General features: G+C 48.9%; 1 protein-coding gene across 1 annotated transcript; it reads right to left on the reverse strand.

The window, feature by feature from the left end:
• Nucleotides 1–11,314: 11,314 nt before the first annotated feature.
• FXYD4 (FXYD domain containing ion transport regulator 4) lies at nt 11,315–15,258 on the reverse strand. The gene is made up of 8 exons (XM_081157717.1): nt 15,190–15,258; nt 13,671–13,730; nt 13,060–13,092; nt 12,932–12,955; nt 12,151–12,372; nt 12,011–12,047; nt 11,677–11,713; nt 11,315–11,486 (listed from the first exon to the last, which is right to left on the reverse strand). Exons 2-6 carry the CDS (start codon nt 13,708–13,710, stop codon nt 12,013–12,015), a joined length of 354 nt encoding a protein of 117 aa, XP_081013843.1. The 5' UTR covers nt 13,711–13,730; nt 15,190–15,258; the 3' UTR covers nt 11,315–11,486; nt 11,677–11,713; nt 12,011–12,012.
• Between the last annotated feature and the right edge of the window lie 613 nt (nt 15,259–15,871).

The raw sequence follows: 15,871 nt of genomic DNA on the forward strand, positions 1-15,871 counted from the left end.
TTTTTTTCTTCTTAAGAAAGGAAGGCAGAAACATTGATTTATTCCACTTATTTGTGCATTCATTGGTTGAGTCTTGTACATGCCCTGACGGGAATTGAACCCACCACCTTGGCATATCAGGACAACACTAGCCAACTGAGCTACCTACCAGCCAGTGTGTATGGAGTTGATTTTTATTTTTTAAAAAACTTAAAATTTGTTTCCAGTATACACACAAATAGGTACTTGAAGCCCTGAAATGGAGTTTGTTTTTAAGAGAAAAACTTTGCTGGATAGCTGCTACTGGTAATTTTCCCGTTTATTTTCTCATTTGTCTTTAATGACCATATAATGTAGCCCACGTTTCCTAATTTCACTAGTTTAAAGATCATGTAGTCTCTTCATTTCAGAGAATATTTATAGAGAAAATGGTTAAGCCTAAGAGTTTATTAAAAACAAGTCTGTAGGTAGACTGGAGACTTGGCTCCAGTCTTCCTGATTGAGTGGGCTTCACAGGCCCACCTTACCTTGTGTCCTTTCCACTGGTACTCTGCAGCCTGCAGCCGCAGCGCATCACCCAGGAATACTGTAAGTACCACAGCACCAGTAGAACTAGGAAGATCCAGAGGAGGCTTGAGTAGCATGAGAATTCTAGGGAGGCAGAGACCATGCAACTTTTCTAGGCCATGTGCACAGGGCCCATTCCATAGGTCTGCCATGCTCCCAATTTTCAGGTAACAGTCTGCCATAGGGGAAAGCAAAGGTTTGGGTTGTGAGGAAGACCCAGAGAAACCCTGACAGAACCACCTGGGAGGTTATGAAGCCTTGAATGACTGTAGGATGCCACAAGATCCCCTGTCAAACTCCTTTGCTAAGTTAAGGGTCCTGATATGGAACCCAGTAACTGGAGATGGGAAGTCTGGAGGCAACATGCTAGGTGACCCTAGTTCCCAAGGTAATCCTTAGCTCTGGGCCAGCAGCAATGACCTTACCAGGAGAGACTTGAGAAGCATAAACACTTCCGCCCCTTTAAGTTTTTTCCACAATAGGTTGGTAAACTATTCTGGTAAGTGAAATCAGCTTGCTACATTTTTCTGTGGCCCATGAGCTGTCATTTTGTTGGCAGGAAACCCTAATCAAGAAAAGTATAATTCCTCCCCCAAAAGTTACTAAACCTGTAGTACAATATATTGTGCTTGTTTTGTCAAAAAATGGAAAGTTTCAAATTTGCCTCAACCTGCCTGCAAAATCTAAAATACTCCTTTAAGGTTCTAGAAAAGTAGTATCAGGATTGAGCATGGTACAGAAGGGAGAGTTGCCACTATAGAAGGAAGTGAATATTTTACCAGAAAAGCTGCATGGTATCTGTGGACATGACCCGTAGTACACGAGATCTTGCTCAACCAGAGGGTTGGTTGAGTATAACATGGTTAATATGGGGCATCTCTCGTGACTCAGGATTTAAATTGAGTAAAGTGACTTGCTGGATATGAAGCTTGGAGACAATGCCTACGGGAGGAAGAGACCCTGGGAGTTGAAAGGGATCAGAGGACCCAGGTGGGTATGCTATGAATTGTTATAAAGGGTCAGGAACAGAACAGCAAAAAAATGTTCCCCAGAAGGGCCCAAGGACACATTCACTGAATTGACAAGGAATGTGCTGTTGAGGTACACCAGCATTTTAGGAAGCTTAATGGAAGCTTTCCTCACCCAGGATTGGCAGGAGAAAATAGGTATAAAAGGGTTTCAGAAGAGCAGAGACCAGGCAGGGGCAGTCATCAGCTGTGAGGTTAGCATAATTGCCATAATGGGCAGCAAAGCCCAAAAGGCAGTAAGGGGCCTTTGTGCCAAGTCTATGGCAAAGGCTAATAGACCTCTGTCCAGGGACCACATTTAGCCACATTTAGCTATGAGGTCTGTCAGCCTTCTGCTCTTACTCTGGTTCTATGACCAGAAAGCTGGTTGAAAGCCAAGACCTTGTTCCCGTTTCCAGAACCGGGTCAGATCTCAGGTCCAGAGACCAATTGAAGTGGAGGTAGAGCATGGCGACACTGTAACAATTATATGGAGGAAGGGAATGACCCAAGTCTTTCGAGTTGGTATTGATACCAGGGGTTTCAAAATGCCATTGTGGGCCTTCTGTTATAGGGGAAGCATAGGGAGGCCAGATGACAAATGGGTTCCTGGGCCATGCTCATTGCACTGTGGGTTGATAAGGTTTGCAGACCTCTCAGATTTATCTCCCCAACTGAATGGGTAGGGAGGGGTACTCTAGGCAACTAGAGCTCCCACACTTGGTCCCTGGCTTATGGAAAGCCATACCATAGGAAAAGACAAAAGGAATCTCAAGTGACGTTCCCCGTGCAAAACAATAAGGAGTTGCTGTAATGCGTGTGCAAAGCCTGAGTTTAGGACCACGCTTAAAGCTTTAAAAGGCAAGCATAGGCCCTTTAATTTGCCTGCCTGGTCCCAGCAAACATGGATTCTGGCAGATGATAACAGACAACCAATAACTTAACCAAGTAGTTTCCACAGTCAGCTCATTGCTTAATGCGGTGCCTGCCAGTATAGATTAACAAGCCTCTGGCACTTGGGAAGCCCTTGACCTGTTGAATATATTCTCTTCAATCAGCATCAAGCAGGAGATTAAAAAAATTCTACCATTATACATGGCCATCGGAACACATACCCTGTCTTTCCCCAGGGCTGTGGTAGCTCCTGCCCTGTTACAGGAGTGTCTAGAGAGACATTGGTCACTGCACCATGATCAATATTGATGACATTCTCTTGGGATTTGATGAGGAAACAGCAAGTACTCTAGATGGCCTAGGAAGACGCGTGCTAGGGCAAGGGAGAATGCAGGGCGCTGCCACATCAGGGAAGTTTTTAGAATCTGATAGCCTTGGGCAGGGATCTGCAAGGCAGGTAGAGTCCATGGGCCTGATCTGGCCCACTGCCTGTTTTTGTAAATAACATTGGTACACAGCCATGCCCATTCATTTATGTCTTATCTGTGACTGATCTTGTGCAACGCTAGCAGAGATGAATAATTTCATCAGAGACCACAAAGTGTAACATATCCTAACGTATTTACTGTTTGAGTCTTTACAGGAAATGTCTGCCTACTTCTGGCCGTGGGCAGAACTGGGACATTCCCTCCACTGTAAAGGTGAAGATACTGCATCACTAAGAAAGAGGCATAATTTTTGGTGGGACATTGGATTTTGGAGAAAGGTTTTGTGGGTTTTTTTAATCCTCACCCAAGGATGTTTTTATTTTTAGAGAGCAAGGAGAAGGGCTAGAGAGAGAAACAATACATGCCCTGACTGAGAATCAAACCCGCAACCTTTTGGCCTAGGGTACAACGTTCCAACCAACTGAGCCACCAGGCCAGGGCTGGAGAGAGCTTATTTTACACTTGAAAATACTGCTCCTACTCAATTATTAGGTGACCGGAGGCTGCAGGGGTTCCACAAGCTGTCCTGCCATCTGCTATAAAGGACAGAGCAGGTCCCAGCCTTGAAGTATCGGTTCATAAATGGTTTTTTGCAGTGTCTCTGACAAGTAACAGGCACAGCTCAGACCCTGAGTGTTAAAACTGGCTCGTCTTCTGCAGCAGAAAGCTATTTACTGTTCAGAAAGCAGCTCCTGGAGCTGCTGAGCCCACTCTGCACTAAGACTACACTCGTGAGTGTGGGCAGATGCATCATGTTGTAAGGCTCTTTTATGGCATCTCAGTTTTTATTTTATATTATGTTTTTAAAGATATCTTTATTGATTTCAGGGAGGGAGCTCAGAGAGAGAGAGAGAGAAGCAGCAATGATGAGACAATCATTGACCGGCTGCCTCCTGCACCCCCCTCACTGGGGATCGAGCCCACAGCCTGGGCATATGCTCTGACCAGGAATCGAACCTCGATCTCCTGGATCCCAGGTTGGTGCTCAACTGCTGAGCCACGCCCGGCCCAGCTTGATTTTAGATTTTGTATAAAATTCATGCACATATTTCATCAGATTTATTTCTAAGTATTTTATTTTTTTAAATGGTGTATTTTATTTCATTTGCTGAGAGTTTATTGCTGGGACTAGAAATACTAGGATTAAAAAAGAGAAGGAAATAGTATGGATTTTTGTATTGAACTTTGTGGCCCTGCTAAATTCACTTATCTGTGCTAATTTAAATGTGGATTCATTGGATTTTCCACATACAAAACCATGCCATTTACAAATAGTGACAGCTTTTTTAATTTGTTTCTAATCCTTACAAAATTTGTTCTTTTCTTGCCTTGTTGTCTGCTCTTAGATACGTTTATTTTTTATCATTAGAAAATGTGGTGCTGAACAGAGTTGGGGTCACAGGGTACCTTATTCCCAGTTTTTCAGAGAGAGCGTCACTATTTCGCCCTTAAAATACTGTTTTTTGATTTCATACCCTTTATTAAATTAGTTGAATTTCCATTTCTGGCTTAGTGTAAGGTTTCTATTTTTAATCATTAGTACATTTTGAACTTATTTAATGCATTTTTTATTTAATGCATTTTTTCCTAATATTATCTTGATACTTCTTATTATCTCCCAGGTCACTCATTCTCTTCAGCTAAGTCTAGTTTGTTGTTGAACATCAGCTATGTTCTTAACTTCATTTAAGAGCTTCTAGTTCTCAAAAAATTTTTAAAAAAAGAACTTTTAGTTCTCAAAAAATTTTAAAAAAACTTTTAGTTCTAAAATTTTTATTATTTTTTACAGAGTGTAAAAAAATTAATTTTCCCACAGTTTTGGTGGTGAGAAGTCAAAATTAAGGTGTTGGTAAGGCCATTCTCCCTCTGAAGTCTCCGAGGCAGAACTCTTCCTTACCTACTCCTAGCTTTGGTGGTTGCTGGCCATCCTGGTGATGTCATTCCCATGTCTACTTCTGCTACCACATAGCCTTCTCCCTGTGTCCAAATTTTCCTCTTTAAGGAAACCAGTCATTGATTAGTGCCCACCCTAATCCAGCATCACCTAATCTAAAATGATTATATCTGCAGACACCCTGTTTCCAAATAAGGTCACAGTCTCAGGTACTGGGAGTTAGGACATAAACGTACCTTTCTGGAGGACACAATTTAACCCACAACGCATAGGTTCCATTTTCTTCTGACAATCTCCAAACATCATGTCATTCCTTGAATATCAATCACAGTTCAAATTAGGGCCTAATCATTCCAATATCTGCATCTTCTTTGTCAGTGTTTATGGTGTCTGTCTGATACTTGTTTGTCTTTTATGCCTAGATATTTTTTATAAGAGTACCAGGTGTTGTGAATATAAATTATAGATACAGAATAACTACAAGATCCATGAACTATTATCTATCATCTGTTAGACTGGTGAAAGAATGCAATCTGATTTTTTTTTTTTAATTCCCCTAAGAACATGAGAAGCTCAAAATGGCCAATATATATTCAGTGGAAATCATAAACTGGCAATCAGAACAGCCAAATCTATGAGCCAAAACCCAGGAAGTTCTGCAGGTGCCAATTTGAATTGCATTAAGGTAGGGCTCGGAGACCATAGCAAATAAATCAGTGGAATATACATACTACATGAATTAGGGCAAAGTACAAAAAGTAGAAGCAGCAAATAGATAAGAAGGACGAGTGCTGGCGGTGCAGTTGTAGAATGACCCTGGAAGGCGCCTGGAAGCGCCTACAGGAAGGGAACTGGGACAAGGTCCAGCAGGGGGAGGGGAGTGCAGTGCCCTAGGGCTGAGGCTGCAGCCTGTGGCGTGTTTAGACAACACCCAGGAGGCAGGGTGAGCATGGGAGAGCATGGGTGAAGGTGGAGCACGGATGGTCAGGCATGGGGCTGCAGTCAGACTCTAGGGTCAATAGGCCATGTTAAGGGAATTTTTCTGTAAGATAAGTAGGATCTTTAGTGCTTTTTTTTTTTTTTTTTTTTTAAATATGTCTTTATTGATTTCAGAGAGAGGAAGGGAGGGAGAGAGAGAAACATCAATGATGAGAGGGTCATTGATCGGCTGCCCCTTGCACGCCCCACACCGGGGATCAAGCCTGCCTCCCGGGCATGTGCCCTGACCGGGAATTGAACCGCAATCTCCTGGATCCTAGGTCGATGCTCAGCTGCTGAGCCACGCTGGCAGGGTCTTTAGTGCATTTTGAGCAGAGTTGATCTGACCTTGCCTTAAGAATATTCCTCTGATGGCGGGGTTGAGATTCGAGTAATAAATTCCTCTACAGAGCCAGGCATAGGACCTAACCAGTGATCAACCCAGATGGTTCCCATCACACGCCCTTGCCTTAGCTGTTAGCCCTTCTTACCCTGGGTTTTATAGTATTTGACACAAAAGTTGAGGATAAGATGCTGGTACTTTCTAGGAAACAAACATTACAGTGTTTTCAAGCCATTAGTCTTAGAATAAACCTTATAGCTTTTTCTTAAGTTAGTAGGCCCTTACTTTAAAAGCACTGTCTGGGAGTACTACTCAGCAATACAAAGTAATAAACTACTGATTCATGTAAGAACCCGACTGGGTCTCCAGAGACTTATAGAAATATATATGTAATAGAATTATATAGTATTATATCAAACTTTTAACCTTACTTATTTCTGGGTGCTGGGTTAGAAATTGGTTTACCTTCTAAGTAAGATAACTATAATGTTCAAGTTTTCTATAATAAGCATGATAAATGTTTGCAATCAGAAAAAATAAAATTGTTTAAAGGGGAGGAGGGATATATAGTCCCCAAGCAGGTGCAGTCACTGGGTTCTCTTTCAGATAATGATAAGCACCAGAAAGGCAGTGTAGCCCAGTCCCTCAGAAACATGGCTCAAAAGAAGACAGCCTGTGAGAACCTCTGAGAGTACGGGTCTTCTCTTAGCACAGGGCATAATGCAAGTCTCTGTCTCATGTGTTGCTGGGAAAATTGAGTTAACGTGTGAAATATTCATCACGTACTAAGGTTCAATAAGTGGAATTTACCTTTTGCTTTCTCTGGACCTTTCTTGGGCTACCCCTCATCCGGGAGAGGACAAGAGGAGGGAACTGTGACTAAAGCACCGCTACCCCCTAGGAGAAACGGGCCAGGGACGGAGTCTCTGGGGCACCGTAATTGCACACAGGAAGCCCGGGCAGAGACTCCTAACATCCTATGGCAACCTTTCCCACCTCCTCCTCCAGGGAGGGAAAGGAGAACTTGTTTCCCTTGAGAATCAGCAGCCCACCTCCAGCGCCGACCTCATAGGATAACACCCATCTATCCTGCGTCAGCCCGCCGCCCTCCCTCCATCAACAGTCCTGACTTCTCCCACCCAGGATTAGACACCTTCCATGAGCCCCTTGCCCAGGCCTTGGACAGGTAGAATCAGCCTAAACCACAAGGCACTAGCCCATTATTGGATGAAGTCTCACTGACCCTGAGCAGTGAGCCCCTCCCACCCATACACCCCCTGGGGGTGGAGGTCGGGGGGCCCTCACTCAGGATGGTTGCCTATGGAACTTGAGGGGACTGTGGAATCTGTTCAGGCAAAACTGAAGTGAAGCTGTGCTTGGCAGGCTGCAAGCAGGCCAGGACCGTGTGTGTGGTGTGTGTGTGTGTGTGGTGTGTGTGGTGTGTGTGTGTGTGTGTGTGTGGTGTGTGTGTGGGGGGGTGGTGGTGTGTGTGTGTGGTGTATGTGTGGTGTGTGTGTGTGTGTGTGTGTGTGGTGTGTGTGTGTGTGTGTGTGGGGTGTGTGGTGTGTGTGTGTGTGTGTGTGTGGTGTGTGTGTGGGGGGGTGGTGGTGTGTGTGTGTGGTGTATGTGTGGTGTGTATGTGTGGTGTGTGTGTGTGTGTGTGTGTGGTGTGTGTGTGTGTGGGGTGTGTGTGTGTGGTGTGTGTGTGTGGTGTGTGTGTGTGGTGTGTGTGTGTGTGTGGTGTGTGTGTGTGGTGTGTGTGTGTGGTGTGTGTGTGGTGTGTGTGGTGTGTGTGGTGTGTGTGGTGTGTGTGTGTGTGTGGTATGTGTGTGTGTGGTGTGTGTGTGGTGTGTGTGGTGTGTGTGTGTGGTATGTGTGTGTGTGGTGTGTGTGTGGTGTGTGTGGTGTGTGTGTGGTGTGTGTGGTGTGTGTGGTGTGTGTGTGTGTGTGGTATGTGTGTGTGTGGTGTGTGTGTGGTGTGTGTGGTGTGTGTGTGTGTGTGTGTGGTGTGTGTGTGTGGTATGTGTGTGTGTGGTGTGTGTGTGGTGTGTGTGGTGTGGTGTGTGTGGTGTGTGTGGTGTGTGTGTGTGTGTGGTATGTGTGTGTGTGGTGTGTGTGTGGTGTGTGTGGTGTGTGTGTGTGTGTGTGTGGTGTGTGTGTGTGGTATGTGTGTGTGTGGTGTGTGTGTGGTGTGTGTGGTGTGTGTGTGTGTGTGGTATGTGTGTGTGTGGTGTGTGTGTGGTGTGTGTGGTGTGTGTGTGTGGTATGTGTGTGGTGTGTGTGTGTGTGGTGTGTGTGGTGTGTGTGTGTGTGTGTGTGGTGTGTGTGTCTCCCCCCCCAGGAAGTGGCACAGGGACAAGCACACTAAGAGGAATGCGGAATGCTCTCCCTGCACACTCCAGCTCCGGCAGGAACCACATCTGCATCTCGAGTCAGTGACTTAGGTCCCCAGGATAGGATGGGGTTTCCTTGTTACTGAAGGATTTCAAACAGCAGAGTTTGTCGCAACATGAGACGGCGGGGCCCCAAGTTTCTCTGAAGCAGTTGTGGGGCACTCAGAAGGGGCTTTCTGCCAAGATCCGTCCCATGCTGCCACTCCACTGACAGCCAAGACTTTGCTTTCTTACGCAGAGCTCATGTTTGCTTTCTCACATGCAGTCCACTCACGCCAGCATCCTCCGTGTCCAAGGAGGAAAGGGACACGGCTCTGTGACAGCTGGCCCGCCTGCGCTCTCCTCTGGGGACCCGCATCTTTGCGCTCTGCTCCTCCTGCATCCGCTTTCCCCTCTGCAGCTCCCGGTGCCTCCGCTGAGTCCCAATTCAGCAGGGGGCAGTGGCACTCCGAGTGGCCGCATGCCTCCTCTTTCGCCTGCGTTCAGGTCACACAGACTTTCTCTAGTCCTCAAAAAGCATGAAGGCCAGTGTCCCCTCAGGTCATTTACATGTACTGTTCCCTCTACCATGAAAGATGTTTGGGTGCCTGGCTCTTACCGTTCACAGTGGAGGAGTCACCTTAGATGTCACCTCTTGGCCTGACCACATCACCCATTGCTGTTCATGCACCCAACCACTCCTCTTTTTTTCTGGGTGTGCATCCCACCCAGATCAGAGAGCTGGGGCCTTGGAGAACCTGTGTGGCCATACATGGGTTTGGCACAGCTGCCCACCCCCACGGCTCCCACTCATCCTCCATCACTCACCTCGGACAGTGGCTGCACTTTCAGCCAGGTGTCCGGAGTCCCATTTAGGTTCTTGGGCGTTCCTGCTGCAGCTCCTGGCTAACCTTAGAAACCTACCCTTACACTTTCTGGTTGAAGGGCCCGAAGCAGATCTAAGAACCTCATTTTTAGACCTCAGGGCCTGGGGATGCGCTTCAGAGCAGGAGGCAGGGCCCTCGGCCTCCACACTCCCCTTCACTGGCCTCCTGACCCCAGCCCACGGGTCAGGGGACCTGGAGTCGAGGCCACATCATTCTTTCCAGAGGATCTGGAGCCACTCAGAATTGCAGGGAGGGTTTAGAGCAGGACACCATTAGAGAGCTGGCCTGAAGCAACCGCAAAGGGGCCTCATCAACCCAGACCCGACTGTGAGCCACTGCCTGGCAGCGACAGGGCAGACCTTGCTGCCCCAACCTGCCCCTGCCCCAGCGTCTCAGCTGGGGGCAGGGGCTGGGCTGAATACACCGCACACCCTTGGCGGTGGAGGTTGGCAGGAGGGGTGAGGCTGCAGGATGGACAGGCTGCTGAGGTGGGAAAGGTACCCTCTCCCAGCTCCACCCCATGCAAGCAGGGACCTTTCAAGTGCTGCTTCCAGGAGTGGATACTGGACATACTGTTCGATAGGACAAGGTTCTAAAGGTCTGGGTGCTTCTTACTAAATGCTATTCTTTTCTTCCCCCCATTGATTTTTAGAGAGTGGAAGGGAGGGAAAGCAGAGCAGATCTTTAGAGAGAAAGAGAGAGACATAGATGCGAGACGGACACATCAATTGGTTGGCTCCTGCCCTCGCCACAACGGGGGATTGAACCTGCAACCCAGGTTTGTGCCCTTGACCAGGGCTTGAACCCATGACCCTTCAGTAAGTGGGCAGACACCACTGACTGAGCCACAGCGGCCAGACTTCTTTTTAAGTATATGAGAGGAAGATAGAGAAACATCAATGATGAGAGTCATTGATCGGCTGCCTCCTACATGTCCCCCACTGGGGATCAAGCCCGCAACCCAGGCATGTGCCCTGACAGGGAATTGAACTGCCATCTCCTGGATCATAGGTCGATGCTCAACCCCTGAGCCATGCTGGCTGGGCTAAATGCTATTCTTGCTAAGTGCTAAAATACTTTGCAGAAGCAGCTGTGAACAAGATGAGCTTGACAGGAACTCAACTGGTTAAATGTAGCCAACTGCAAAGAAGAAATCAACATGTAACTGACCAAATAGTGTATGTAAGCAATGGCTAAGCCTCCCTTCAGAGACAAAGCTTTGGATGTGAATCCCTGGTCTCCTTTATTTGCTGCAAGTAAATAAAACTACCTAATGATAGCCACATGTCATTCTTGAATAGAGCACCCCAAGTATTGAACCCTCCTTGAGTTCGGTAACAACAGTGAGGGAGCTAGATTTGCATGGATGGTTTTGTTTCTAAAAGGCACTATGTGGGCTTCTTGGGATGTAGCTCACAGGGGGGATATTACCTAGGGAGAGGGGAGAGTCCATGGATTGGTCTGAGCATAATACAGGGTTTTACTGGAGTGGGTCAATGAAGGAATTGTTGCATTTCCTGGGCTGTGTGAGCAATAGAGAGCATTCACTGAGTGAGGTGTGTCTTAGTGGAGGGAGAGCCACTGGGGATCACTCTAGGTTACAGGATGTCATGGGTACCTGGCTCATTGGGACTTCTCGGGTCTCTAGGCAAGGAGTGGAAATTATAAGGTCCTTTGATATAATATTAAGGTGTCTCAAATGGTGCATGGATCAAAGGAGTGCAAGGGGGCAGGAGCTCAATTATCAGGAGGTTCTTAAAGTGGGGGGCATGGAGTAGGTCTTAGGACAGACATTTCACAAGAAGCATTAGCAGTCCACCCTGCTGAGGGTCTGGGTTTTCCTGAGCAAGATGTCAGAGTTCCTGCCTAGCCTGCCCAGCCCCACAGAAGGTTACGAGACCAGGGGAGGAGTGAGACCAGTTTAATTTAGAAATAAGCTTTGCATAGCCTCCTGATCAGAAGGGAGCCTAAGAGCCAACTCTTAGAGAGAAAGGCCCCCAAGTGGGGAGGGCACAGCATGGGAGCTGGCACTGGTAGTTCCATGAAGCTGGTCCGGTGCTCAGCAGGTCCGCAGGGCCTGTGGAAAGAATGTGAGTCAGGTCCTCACAAGCACCGTTACTACACAGACACCCCCCTCAGCCTTGGGCAACCCCAAGGCTTTGCTGGCTCAGGACAGCCCCGCCTTACACACAGCATATCCTTTTTTAACTCTCAAATTATATGGTCACCCTAAGTGCCTGGAAGCCTCTCAAAGAAGCCCGTCTCACCTGAAGTGATGAGTGGAACAGCTTTCTCAGTAAGGGGCTAAGGAAGGAACACATCCGATTAGCATTCTTGGACCTCTGTCCTCTACGAAGACTCCTGGAGCCCCCTCCCCAGAGGGTCCCCAACTGCCCCCTTGCTATTCTTCCACTGTCATTTTAAGTGATACCAGAGGTCAGAGCTTTCTCTGACTTGGGGCCCCTTCAGGGTTGATCATCTGTGAATAATCCCACCGGAAGCCCAGGGAGCAGCCAAGAAACTCCTCTTTCTCCGCTTGTAGGACTTTACCCCAAAACAGTCTGCTCAGCTTGAGGTTCACACACAGGGGCCCTGTCTCACCTCTACTTCTGATTGTGCTTGCATTTGCATTTGCCACCTGTGAGAGGGAAAGACATCCATGCCAAGAGCCTGGGGACCCAGGCCACCCCTCTTCCCCCATGCCCTCCCTCACCCCCCATCCCGCCAGCCCCACAGCTCACTGAGGGCGAACAAGACTCCAGCGATGCACAGGAGCCCTGCGCAGATCATCCCGCCCAGCTGCAGGCCTTCCCAGTCTAGGCGAGTGGAGAGTGAGCTGGCGCCGGCCTGGCTCCCCCCCAGCACTCGTTCAAAAGGCATGTGTGAGCACCTGCTTGAGCAGTTGCCCTCACATTCCAGGCAGAGAGGAAAACAAGCCAGCAAATAGATACACAGCACAGTATCTGGTGGGAGCGAGTGCCAGGAAGACAAGTGCCAGAAGAGCCCAGAAAAAGAAGGGGGTTTAAAGGATGGTCAGGAAGGCTTTTTAGAAAGGTGGCGTTTGATCTGAATAAGAGGGAAGCTCAGGGGCATGTGGGGACATTGGAGGACAGTGCAGACCTGCTTGGGGGCGGGGGGGCTGTAGGGCTGCAAGGAACCGGGTGCTGGGGAAGGCAGGTGAGAGTGAGGGGAAGGAAGAAGGTTGGTGTGAGATACCTGGCGACCCAGCAGCCCTTGCCTCCAGCTGATTCCCCAGAAGTCTTCCTAAATATGATAGGTGCCTTCCTTCCTTGCTGGAAGGAGGCTCTTTCAAAGACCAGGTTGCATGTTGGCCTTACGTTCTTTTAATTGAGCACACTGGCTCTTTAATCTCCAGTCCCAGCCCCATCCTGGCCCTCCTTCCTCAGCCCCTCAAGCCCCACAATGTCTGCATTGGGCTCCACATCACCCCTCACCAACCTGTAGCCAAAAGGTCCAGGACAGGCAAGGGAAGGGGTGGGGGTGGGGAATATCAGCTCTTACCATAGTAGAAGGAACTGTCTTTATCTGCAGGAAGGAAACAAGTAAGGACCAAAACTAGGAGGCAGGATGTGGGGTCTTAGAAGGAAAATGTGGCACAGCAGGAGCAGTTTGTTGGGGGCCTCACTCACCAAACAGGTCATTGGCTTCCAAGGCAGGCAGGCCTGGGTGGGAGAAGCAGAGATATTGCGTGATCATTGGCGACAGCAGGCAGACCTCAGCCCAAAGGGCAAGGACCGCCAGCCTCACTGGGAGGCACCCTGGGGCCGGTTCCCTTCCTCAGGCCTTCCCCAGCCCCAGGCAGTACCGCTGGGATTGTCTTCGGCCCCCGGGCCTTGGGCCCCTGGCTCACAGCCTCGCTGCTATTTCTCACGCTTCCTGCTCCTCTTTCTTGCACTCAGAGTGGATGGTGTGTCTGCATCTCTTCGCCCTCTCCTGAGAAGCTTCCTATGTACAGACCCTAGCTAACCCTCTTCTTCCTGAGGAAACGGGGATGCTCCCCCCTTCATACCAACAGATGGTTACAGGTTTCCTGAGTTAAATTACCCAGGATAACTTTTGCAATATCTGCTTCTTCCCTGTACTATTATTTCCTGTACTATGATTTCCCTTTAAACTGACGGTGTAAATAAGAATACTTTCATTCGACATCAGGCCCCCTCTGAGAGATGCTGCCCTGGTCTTTCTTCACTGCCTTAGCGGGCATGTGAGTGGCAGCAGGGTCACCTCTAGGAGGACTCACCTGCCAGCATGAAGAGAAGGCCCCAGGTCACTCCCTCCATGTCACAGTGGCAGAGCAGGGCTGTAGAAGAGGGGGTCAGGCTGGAGTCAGGCAGCCACGCCTGCTTGGAGGGAAAGCAAACGCCCAAATCTCAAGGGTGCATTTGCTTATGGGGCCCTCTTGGGAAAGTTACTAACTCCTGTTTCCTCATTAGAGATGACAATAGCAGTGGACGGCAGGAGCTGTTTGCTTGTGGAGTGACACGGATTGATTAGTACTCGTTAAGCGCTCAGAACAGTGCCTTTGCGTACTAAGTGCCTACAGGCTTTGTTAAAATCTGTCAGATGCCTGCCCCAAGGGCAGGTGAACAGGGCTGCTGTTCTAACCCAGGCTTATTTTTTTTTAATTCAATTTTTTTTTCAATTACAGTTTACATTCAATATTATTTGTATTCTTTTCAGGTGTAACTAACTCAGGATTTGATGCCTGCCTTCCTAACCCCACAAGAAGGGCAAGGTTGTCAGCCCTGGGCTATTGTTCCCAAAGGTGTGGGCCTGGGGCACTATCAGGCTGAATTCCGAAGTAGTTCCACAAAGGGCGCAGCCAGGCCTGAGTGGAGCAGAGCAGCCAGCGGCCTAGCAGGGAAGTGGGAGGACTGCTGGCAGGAGACAGAGCCTCCCACCCCAGCCTCCGCAGGGACCCTGCTCCGGGCCACCCCCAATTCCACTCTCAGAGTATGACTACTATTGGCAGGAAACTCCTTGGTGGGCGGGGCATCGCTTCTTTCTTTTTTCTTCGTAGGGTGTGAGCTAGTCCCTGGGGTGGCTGTACCCTGGAGATAAGGCCCTTCCCAGCTTTCAGCATTTTGTTAGCCGCTCGGAGGTTTAGGGATTGTTGGTGTTCCATATTGAAACCATTGTTATTGTTTGGTGGGGCCCAGCGGGAGGGAATCCTAATCTACTCTCAGCCACTTAACAGCTGTGTGACTCAGCGAGTTACTTAACCTCTCTGTGTTTCTTCTGTAAAATGAGGACAATTATTATAGCAACTTCATAGGGTTATGATTGAATTAAATAAATATGTGAAGCCTAAGAACAGTGCCTAGCACACAGTAAGTACAAAAACGTAATACATACATAAATACCGAGGTCTTACTGCCATAGAAGGAAGGGCCTGTTACAAGCTGCTTCTGAAGGTAGGGGCATGTCCTCTGAGCAATCTATGAAGCTGGCTCTCCTTTAGACTAGCCTGCCTTTCTACTCCTTTCATGATCCTGGAATTCCTGGGTCATGAGGGTTGCAACTCCATTTTATATATTCTTTAGTCAAAGGCTGGCTCCTGTTTACACCAGCCCCCAACCCACCATCCATCTGACAATGGTCACAGAATAGACACCCTCCAATTCTCAAACTCCAAACACATACCCAGTTACCAAGAACACCCAGGCATCACCACCCCTTCCTCAGGCTGGTACTCTGGGCCATCCCTCTGCCCTCACCCCTCCACCTAGCGCCTGAGGTCCCAGTAGTCGCCCCCTCACCTGAGAGCCTTTTCTCTGAGCTCAGCTGAGAGCAGGGTGCACCGGGCAGGTCTGAGGAGGCTGCTGGGCTGTGTTCAGCTCAGTGGGTTCCAGCTCTTTAAACCCAGCAGCCTCGCCCAGGGCAACAATACCTTCAGACAGGAGGGAACTGGTCAGACTCTGTAGGACTCCTGCAGCTCCCCCACCCCTACCCCCACCCCCATTTGCTTTTAAGGAGATGGCTAGCCCTGCCACACCCAGGGCAGAGCAGAGCTCCTGGGGCCCCGGGGCCAGCTCAGACACTGAGGTGGTGGTGGGGGAGAGGGGTGAGCAGAACCTCAGACCCTTCTCTTGAGAAGGGGACTTTCAGCTTCTTCTGCTCACCTAGATCCTAAAAGAGGGGCCCTGAGGTGTGCTGGAGGGGACAGGTGTTTCTGAGTTCTTGTGCCAGCAGAGGGGGTTCAGGACTTCTGTGCGGGGGTATCCTAGGGACAGGTAAGTTGACATGGAGTCAGAGACTGGCCTTGAAGTTCCATTTGCTTAATGGCCCCATTGCTTTTCCTTGGACTGGGTGTTCATCAAGGGCAAGGGCCGGCGCTGATGGGCACCCCTCAGGATCATCCACCCTCTGACAGGCCCTGACACCCACTTAACCCAGGGACACTGACAGCTGGAATTCCGAAAGCACCCGGCCCCAGCCCTG

This window comes from Miniopterus schreibersii (assembly GCF_964146895.1).
Source record: "Miniopterus schreibersii genome assembly, chromosome: 14".
NCBI classification, from domain to species: Eukaryota; Metazoa; Chordata; class Mammalia; order Chiroptera; family Miniopteridae; genus Miniopterus; species Miniopterus schreibersii.